Source organism: Mytilus trossulus, chromosome 11 (genome assembly GCF_036588685.1).
Source record: "Mytilus trossulus isolate FHL-02 chromosome 11, PNRI_Mtr1.1.1.hap1, whole genome shotgun sequence".
Lineage (NCBI taxonomy): Eukaryota > Metazoa > Mollusca > Bivalvia > Mytilida > Mytilidae > Mytilus > Mytilus trossulus.
Genome location: NC_086383.1, coordinates 56,978,718 through 56,989,541, shown reverse-complemented (window position 1 = coordinate 56,989,541; position 10,824 = coordinate 56,978,718). Strand labels below are relative to the sequence as shown.

At 33.7% G+C, this 10,824-nt stretch overlaps 1 protein-coding gene across 1 annotated transcript; it reads left to right on the top strand.

The window, feature by feature from the left end:
* Positions 1–3,951: 3,951 nt before the first annotated feature.
* On the top strand, positions 3,952–5,834 carry LOC134690495 (uncharacterized). Its single transcript, XM_063550469.1, has one exon. The coding sequence runs from the start codon at positions 3,954–3,956 to the stop codon at positions 5,793–5,795; it is 1,842 nt and encodes a 613-aa protein (XP_063406539.1). The 5' UTR covers positions 3,952–3,953; the 3' UTR covers positions 5,796–5,834.
* The last annotated feature ends 4,990 nt before the right edge of the window (positions 5,835–10,824 follow it).

Genomic DNA, 10,824 nt, shown 5'->3' with positions numbered 1-10,824 from the left:
TTTTGTGTTGTTATATTAAATTTTGATGTTTCTATCATATTTTTTCGGATGTTGGTTTAATTCATAGTCATTCTGGTTCATTTCAACTTTATAGTATACTAGTTTATCATTTTATTAAAAACAAAATGTATCGATTATTGTGTGCATTCCCATGGCTGTCAATACTCTTGACTTACTTTCTATTCAATGTTCACATTTATTACATATATGCAAGGAACAACTGCCGTCAAACTGATGTAGGTGCCTGTACATAACCAATAACACGATAATTTATTATATAGCAATGAAGCCCAAATGTGCGTGTGCAATATACACATGACTTAAAATAAGGCCATTGTAAACAAGTTTCAAAACAACACAAACAATTTTTCGAAACCTTTTTTGAACATGGTATTATGTGTAACAAATGCAGTCAACAGCAATTTTGTCGCAAATTCACTAACTGTGTAGATACTAGTAATGACATTTTTACCACCGTCCCTGCACCGGTACCTAAGTCATCAGGAAACAAAACAACACCACAGAACAAATCAATTACACTTCAAATCGTGATTGTAGGTAAATCATCAAGAAGCAATTGCATCTGTATCACAACGAGGGGCCGATTTGTTAAAATGCCAGTAAAGGCCATATAACATGTGTTAGTAACACGAGGTGTTCTATGACCAACTGATGTAAGATGTTCTCCAGTTCAAATATCTTATCTTATAGACGATAAAAACTTAAAAGACAAATACAGATATACATATATTCAAAATGAGAAAAACAGCATCCCATTTGAATTTGTTCGATATTATTTGGCTTGTTGACAAGTTAAGTGGTATGGTACCTTATGCGCATAAGGGGGGTTAATAATTAAACAAAGTCAATATGAAAAACTCAATAGTCTTTGCCTTGTTTTTGGTAGGAATACCTGTTCAAAGTATAAACATAAATAATGTGACGTATGTTCATGTACTACAATAAGCATCTATCTGGCTATTTAAAACACGATTTACCTATGTTATCGAATGAAAAGAATTCACAGGAAAATGGCTCTAGCTTTTTATAAAAAAAAGAGGTTTGTGTGAAGCCTTTGCAACCGTGACTCATATCGATGACATGCCGTATAAGAGTTTTGTAAGCCCTTGCAACCATCGATACCGATGTGACATGCCATTATACATACAAGAGGTTTGTGTGAAGCCTTTGTAACCGTGACTTATATTAATGACATGTCATTATACATACAAGAGGTTTGTGTGAAGCCTTTGTGACCGTGACTTATTTGGATGACATGCCATTATACATACAAGAGGTGTGTGCGAAGCCTATGTAACCGTGACTTATATTAATGACATGTCATTATACATACAAGAGGCTTGTGTGAAGCCTTTGTGACCGTGACTTATATTGATGACATGTCATTATACATACAGAAGGTTTGTGCGAAGCCTTTGTAACCGTGACTTATATTGATGACATGCCATCATACATACAAGAGGTTTGTGTGAAGCCTTTGTAACCGTGACTTATATTGATGACATGCCATTATACATACAAGAGGTTTGTGTGAAGCATTTGTAACCGTGACTTATTTTGATGACATGCCAATATACATACAAGAGGGTTGTGTAAAGCCTTTGTAATCGTGACTTATATAGAAGGCATGCCATTATTCATATAAGAGGTCTGAAAGCCTTTGCAACCGTGACTATATCGATTACATACCGTTATACATATAAGGGGTTTGTAAGCCTTTGCAACCGTGATCGATATCGATGTAACATGCCGCTATCAATATAAGGGGTTTGAGTCAAGCATTTGTAACTTGATTGCTATCGACAACATGCCGTTATACATATAAAAGGTTTGTAGGCTTTTGCAACCGTGACTTATATCGATAGCATGGCGTTATACATGTAAGGGATTTGTAAGCCTTTGCAACCGTGATCAATATTGATTTGACATGCAATTAATTATATTAATAATATGTATACAAAAATTTTTGAAACGAATTGAATGTTTACAAACGTTTTTTTCCCATTTTTTTCTCATTTAAGTAGATATGGAAGAAAGTACTTTATCCATTGTCAAAGTTTCAAGTATACTCAAGTGGCTTTGTATCAACTATTCTCATAAAAACGTCACTGATATCGAAAACATGCTGTAATACATATAAGGGATTTGTGTCAAACCTTTGCAACCGTGACTGATATCGACAACACGCCATTACACATATTAGGGATTTGTGTAAAACCTTAACAACCGTGATTTATTAGACAACATGCCATGATATATATATATACAAAATTATTGAAACGAATTGAATGTTTATGGACGACTTTTTCATACGTGTTTCTCATTTTAGTGGAAAGTACTTAATCCATGGCCAAAGTTTCAAGTTTCTCAAGTGGTTGTGTGTTCACTTTTCTTATTGAAATAGGCACAAACAATGATGAATGCGATGAAAGTTGACGCTCATAGTAGTACTAGTGTGTAAACAAGTTAAAATATCCAAGTCATAAATTTGTTATATATTACATAATTAAATTGGACACTAGATCACAGTTGACACTAATACTATAATATTTAATTATATAAACCAAAAAAGGGTAAGTTCTTTTTCCATTCTATGTTTCTCAAATTACGAATAGGTTTCGTGAGAGATTATGCCTGATATTCAAATGATGAAGACATAATCTTTCAATCAGTTTAATTGAGGTCTGGAGCTGGCATGTCAGTTAACTGCTAGTAGTCGGTTGTTATTTATTTATTATTGTCATTTTATTTATTTTCTTTTGTTACATCTTCTGACATCGGACTTTAATGTGCGTATTATTATGCGTTTACTTTTCTACATTGACTAGAGGTAAAGGGGAGGGTTGAGATCTCCTAAACATGTTTAACCCCGCCTCAATTTTGCGCCTGTCCCAAGTCAGGAGCCTCTGGCCTCTGTTAGTCTTGCATGATTTTTAATTCTAGTTTCTTGTGCATAATTCGGAGTTTAGTATGACGTTCATTATCACTGTACAAGTATACATATATTTCAAGGAGCCAGCTGAAGGACGCCTACGGGTGCGGGAGTTTTATTTTGCTGCATTGAAGAACCGTGGGTGGCCGTCGGCTGTTGTCTGCTGTATGGTCGGGTTGTTATCGCTTTGACACATTCCCCATTTCCTTTCTCAATTTTATTTGTATTTTGGTTCCTCAAATCATCGTTTACAAAGTACCGTAATGGTCATTTTCAAAACGACATGTGAAAAAAATAACAATTTCACGGCCAAACAGCAAATTTAGCGAAAAGATAATCCACATAATAGCAGAAATTTTGGCAACATGAGTGTTACTTATACCGAGGGGGAACTATCAAAAACTCTTAAGTTTTGATCCTTAAACTGTTGGTCTCTCGAGAACGCCTAATGATTATTTAAGTTAAACAAAGAGACCAAACACTCAGCGATCTTAATATAAATTTATGTTGCCTCAGATTCTAATCTCTCAATGAAAAGCTTTAACAAACTTTGGATAACACAAAATGCGTCTTTTATCTGTGAACTTCTTTCGATTTTAACGTCAATGAGGAGTTTTTTGTAGACGAAACGCGCGTCTAGCGTTCACTATCTTAAGCCTGGTATATATAATGAGTTTATATATAGAGCTATATTTTCAAGTATTCAATCAAAAAATCAAGTTTCTATGAAAAGAAACTAGATTAAAAATGGACCACTTGCAATATGTGCCAGGCTTTATATTTTCAAAGAGGGGTGGTGCATCTGCATATTAATATCAAAATAAAATATTGAAAACACAAAATCTATAATATTCATCATCCAAATTTACATTCAGAATTCCATACAAAAAATGTTTACCAATAAATCATAACATGGTACGCTTATTTGTCAAGTACCATATCAAACTAAATTAATAGTTGAATTATTTATTTCTTTTAAAATTTTAGATTTTCTAGAATAATGAATCATACAGACGAAGAACTTTCACTTGAATTTTACCATTATTTATGTAACATTGTTGGTTCAGAAGATGTTGTGAAAATAAGACGAGTTTTATTCACGATCATGGACTATGTTCACAATGGTAATGGTATAATCACTTTGATAAGCAGTGGAAGTAAGGCAGAAGGTTTAGATCTAAAAGGCAGTGATTTTGACATTATGTTTGTGTATGATGTTTTTCAGGTATATGAGAATAACAATAATGTGATAAATGGTCATTTACATAGGCATTTTTTAATGGAAACAAATGACACAAAACCTGGGTTTACGAAATTAAAGACGTGTCCATTTTTTAAAAACATACCTTTTTTGAAGACTTTTGGTGATACTTTAGGCGAAGAAACTTTTATCTCAAGCAAACGTTTTAAGGAATTCTTTTTGGTAGATGATATGATTATACATGGTCCTTGCATATCTAATTCAGTTTTCGATTGCGCATTTTGTATCCGATGTAAAGAATGGATAACATCAGCTCAACCGTGGATTAACAGACCAAGATCTACGTGGCCAGATTACAAACTTGTAACGTCGATAGTGCAATATGGTGTTCTGTTTGTTCCTATTGGATCTAAATATTCACCTCACGAACACCTAGAATGGCGAATTTCATTTTCAATGGCAGAAAAACAATTAATCTATTCTTTTTCACACACTCAATTATTATGTTATTCGTTACTAAAAATTATTTTAAAAGACATAATCAAACCGAAACAGGGTGACCTAATTTGTTCATATTTCCTTAAAACAATAATGTTTTGGTTAAGTGAAGAGTCATGTCCTTCAGACTGGAAACCCGAATCATTTTTGTCTTGTTTTCTGAACTGTCTTAGTCGACTGAATTACTGTGTAGAATACAAAACATGTCTTCATTATTTCATCCCAGAATACAACTTATTTGAGGATAGATTCACTGATGACCAACAAGTATCTTTACTGAATACGTTGCAGCTTATATATATGTCACCATGGACTGCCATTTTCAATACGTTGACCTTTCAAAAGTATATGTTAGATACAAGAAATGCACACGGGTTAAAACTGACAGCTTCCGCATTGCCATGTCTGAGTATGTGTAATGATTTTTTTAATAACGAAAATTTAAATCTATCAGGATTTGAATCACCACTTAAACGTGCTATAACATGTTGTATTAATTTTCCAGACCAGGAATTATGTCAATACGTGACGTCTTTCATTTCAAGCCGATGTACACAATCATATCATGCTCGGAATTTTACAAGAAATAACAAATCTTTCTATAAATACAACCATATCATAGTTGGTACTGTCAGGATTGGGCTATCTTTCGATGTATTGAACTCTTGGATATTGTTTGCATCCTTTTTGTATCAATGTAAACGTTTCAAAGAATGCATTTCTATAATAAATTACTGCTTATCTAAGTGTTCTCCAGATAAAATACCGGGCTATTTTTCACACGTTTGTTGCAGCTTAGAAAAACAGACAGTTTTTGAGAGAATGCGTCAGAGAGTTGGTTTGTTAGCAACATGTAAAAATCTTATCATTCGCGATGTTGTTTTCTACTATCCCTTTACTTTACTTCCAAAAGAACTGGCAAGGCTACAGAGAATACGTCGCAGATTGATTTATGTTCCGTCTGTTGTTTACTGTCATGTAATATTATTTTTGTGTTTTCATCATCTTCGAGATGACAGGGGGAAATTAACCGCTCTTCGAGACCTTCAACTCACAATAAGAGAAAATTACTTCATGAACCGTGGTGAGCCATCATTGTTGACAGTGTATCAATGCCTCGATATAGTAAAAGCATTGGTATAATTGAAGTCCACTGAAGCGTTGAACAATTTACCACTTTGGAATCAAGGAGATTACATTAACAGTCATGAAAGATACTAATTCTGAATTAAAAGCATGATACAACAATGTCTTTTGAATTAGTCTTTTTCGTTTTTCGTTTTATTGATATTTGTCTTTAAAAAAATATGACTATATAGTTGTAGTCTGGTGTCAGTAGACAATACAAAAATATTAAGAGGGAAATAACTATTTCATGACAAGCCGTTGAACAAAACTAACATTTGAAATATTATCCCTGGCGGTCGATTTATACTAATTTACACTAATTTATACCATGATGGTCTAACAGGAGTAACACGACTTGTGCCACATGTAAAAAAAGATCTGCTCATCCTTCTGGAACACCTTAGATCACCAGTAGTGGTTGGTGGGCTTCGTGTTGCCAAGTCTTTAGTTTTGGCTCACCTGGTCTTAAAGACCAAATGAGCTTTTCTCATCACTTAGCGTCCGTCGTCAGTCGTCGTCCGTCGTCGTCAACTTTTACAAAAAATCTTTTCCTTTGAAACTGCAAAGTCAAATTTTACGAAACTTAGCCACAATCATCACTGGGGTATCTAGTTCAAAAATTGTGTCCAATGACCCGGCCAACCAACCAAAATGGCCTCCTTGGCTAAAAATATATCATTGCGGTAAAATGTAGATCTGGCTTATATCGTTTAGAGCAAATTTGACGGGATAAAGTTATTCATCAGGTCAAGATCTATCTGCCCTAAAAATTTTCAGATGAATCGGACAACCGGTTGTTAGGTTGCTGACAATGAAATCATTATTGTTAGGAAATTTTGTCGTTTTTGGTTAATATCTTGAATATTATCATAGATAGAGATGAACTGTAAAATTACAATAATGTTTAGCAAAGTACGATCTACAAATAAGTCAACATATTCAAAATTGTCAGTCGACCCCTTAAGCAGTTATTGCTCTTTATAGTCATTTTAAACAATTTTTCGTAAACTTTATTTTTACAAAAATCTTCTCCTTTGAAACTACTGGACCAAATTTAACCCAACTGGTCCACAGTCATTCACTAGGATATCTAGTTTAAACAGTGTGTCGGATGACCCCGCCTGTAAACAAAGAAGGCCGACATGACTTAAAAGAGAACATAGGGGTAAAATGCAGTGTTTGGCTTATATCTCTGAAAATAAGGCATTTAGAGCAAATCTGCTAGGGAGTAAAATTGTTAATCAGATTAAGATCTATATGCCAACAAATTTTCAGACAAATCTGACAACCCGTTGTTGGGTTGCTGTCCCTTAATTGGTTCTTATACGGACATTTTGCAGTTTTTGGTTAGTATCTTAGATATTGATAATATTTAAAACTATTAATTATGTTTTAACCTTATTTTACATGATTTTTAAAGCATCAGTAAATACAGGTTAGCGACACAGGCTCTTGAAAGCCTCTAGTTTAATGTTATGTTTGATATACTGTTAGTTGTCCTTTGATTGCTTGTCTTTTCTTGCCATGGTTTTTTTCGGGTTATGAGTTTGAATATGCCTTTGATCTCTTTTCTTATACTTTTACTTCAATATTACAGTAGTAGTCTTTTCCCATTCTATTCATAACTTCTTAATTATTCAATTACGCTACATATTAAAACTGAACTCTACATCAAAAAAATTAAATTAAAATTACACACCAAGATAATAGTTATCAAAGTTACCATAATTATAATTAAGTACTCTAGACGCGCGTTTCGTCTACATAAGACTCATCATATGTGACGCTCATATCAAAATAGTTATAAATCTAAACAAATCTAAAGTTGAAGGGCATTGAGGACCCAAAATTCCAAAAAATAGTGTCAAATACGGCTAAGGTAATCTATTCCTGCGATAAGAATTTTTTTAGTTTTTCGGCAATTCAAAGTTTTGTAAACAGGAAATTTATAAATATAACCATGCACTTGATATTCATGTAAACATCAAAGTGCTGACTACTGCGCTTGTGATACCCTCGGGGATAAAACGTCCACCGGCAGTGACATCAACACTCAGAACTCCAAAGTGGTGCGACCGATTGTTTCGATAGGGCATGCGTCTCCTAGTTTATATATTGAAACCGATTGTGTCTATAGGAAATGCGTCTTCTAGTTTATATGCTGAGACCGATTGTTTCAATAGGGTATGCGGCTTCTTGTTTATATGTTGAGACTGATTGTGCCAATATGGATGCGTCTCCTAGTTAATATGTTGAGACCACATTGTGTCGATAGTGTATGCGTCTCGTAGTTTATATGTTGAGACATATTGTGTCGATAGGGTATTCGTCTCCTAGTTTATTTGTTGAGACCGTTTGTGTCGATAGTGTATGCGTCTCGTAGTTTATGTTGAGAAAGATTGTGTCGATAGGGTATTCGTCTCCTAGTTTATATGTTAAGACTGATTGTGTCGATAGGGTATGCGTTGCCTAGTTTATATGTTTAGACTGATTTTATCGATAGTGAATGCGTCTCTTAGTTTATATGTTGAGACAGTTTGTGTCGATAAGGTATGTGTCACCTAGTTTATATGTTGAGACCGATTGTTTCGATGAGTATGCGTTGCCTAGTTTATATGTTGAGACTGATTATGTCGATAGGGTATGCGTCTCCTTGTTTATATGTTGAGACCTATTGTGTAGATAGGGTATGCTTCTCCTAGTTTATATGTTTAGACTGATTTTATCGATAGGCAATGCGTCTCTTAGTTTATATGTTGAGACCGTTTGTGTCGATAACCGATTGTGTCGAAAGGGTATGCGTTGTCTAGTTTATATGTTGAGACCGATTGTGTCGATAGGGTATGTGTCTCCTAGTATATATGTTGAGACCGATTGTGTAAATAGGGTGTGCGTCTCCTAGTTTATATGTTGAAACCGATTGTGTCAATAGGGTATGCGTCTTCTAGATTATATGTTGAGACCGATTGTGAAGTAAGGGTATGCGTCGCTTAGTTTATACGTTGAGACCGATTGTTTAGATATAGTATGCGTCTCCAAGTTGATATGTTGAGACTGATTGTGTCGATTGGGTATACGTCTGCTAGGTGATATATTGAGACCGATTGTGTCGATAGGATATGCGTCTCCTAGGTGATATATTGAGACCGATTGTGTCGATAGGGTATGCGTCTTATAGTTGACATATTAAGACTTCTTGTGTTGAAAGGGTATGCGTCACTTAATTGATATGTTGATACTAGTAGGAGAAAATCGATAACTGCAACGAGTGATTTACGACATTTCTCCACTCGAGACAGTTGAATTTTAATATTTAAGGCGCGAGGCTTGCCGATTTTCAAATGATAAAGATAACACTGTAAAGAGTGAAAAATATCGTAATACACTAGTTATAGTGGTAGAATCAGGTTTTTTACTCTTATGAAGTTTTTCGTTCCTTTTCAAAGAGTTGAAGAACGTTGGGTACTTTTATATGTGACGTCATCAGGCAGAGCCGCCTTGTTTCATGACGTTACAATAGAAAAATTCAGAAGAAACCAAGAAAATTTAAAGTCATAAGTAGATATCGACCAATCATTTACCGGGCACAAACTTTTCCTTAGTAAGGAGAACTATTTCTTACACCGATCAGGAAATGTTAAAATAGCACAAAAAATAGAAAAAATAGCATACCAAGCGGCTATCCCATTTTCTGAAGATCTTAAACTTTATAAACATGTCCTTAGTAAATTAAAAAAAACAGACGTACCGTGTAGGTCAACTTATTCATGATGATGACCACGAACCGCAATATAATTGATTACAATCGTTCACCTTTTCACTGAACTAGTACACAATTTTATTTCAATACCTGCTGAGGACAACCTCTGAATGCTGGATTTTTTGGCTTCTTTGATGCCCCATTGGTGGCCTTCGGCTGTTGTTGACTGTTTGGGTAGGTTGTTGTCTCGATGGCATATTCCTTTTCTATTCTCAGTTTCACCTTCATCACATGTATCTATAAATTTGAAAAAGAGACAGCGACCAAATACTCTAGTATAATGTAATTACATTTTTCACCATAATTGTACATTTCACAAATAACTGGTACATATTAGCAATTTAAGTAGAAAAACAAACTTATACACATATACTGGTCAACAAAAGAAACGATACAAGACTTTTTTTCAAATTAAAGATAAAGTTTTCCATTCAATGGACCAATATTGAAGGAAGTAATAATTAATCATTATGGAAATATAAATCCGTTAAATTTTTTATTTTTTTTCCCTTTCGTGACGTTTTTTTCGCGATTTTTTCTTTTTACAAAATTTACATAAAACGACAATTTTAAAAAAAGAAGTTCCAAATAATGATGCCAACTTCTTTTTTAAAGGTAAAGACAGTGTTTGCCATCAAGTTGTTTTTTAAAATCATACAGTTTCTTCGTTTATTTGTTAAGCAAAGTTTGTCCCAACGAGAAATCGTTAAAATGTATACATTATCAACTGATTTACCATAGACAGTATGTGCAAAGTGATATTCAAAAAGCGGTAACAATTAAAAACTTATCCGAAAGGTTCCAAATTTACTGTGTGTTGTTTTCATATCTAAAGCATTGATTTGAGACGAAAATAAAAAAAAAAAAAATTATTATTTTTTGAGATTTCAAAAAACACTTTTTTCCCAAAAATTTGAAAAAAAATAATATTTCAACCCATTACTTACAACATGAACATTACTTGATTAGCATATCGAATATTTTTAAACAAATTTGAAATTTTATTTAGAACTTAGAAAATTATGTGCCGATTTTTTATTCAACTTTCTGCCAAACTAATTTGCATCCTACGATCGTTTACACTGAATTTAGATGCTTTCCGTCAAGTTTTGATTTTCATTATCACATGTGAATACATTGCAAATGAAAGCTTTTTAAAATAGTGTATCTCATATTTTTTTTATATTTAATACTTTTTGATAACTTTTATTTCAAAGTCGTGTATCGTTTCTTTTGTTGACTAGTATATTAAAAAAAAATGTTTAGCTGATGGTTTCTAGTTTT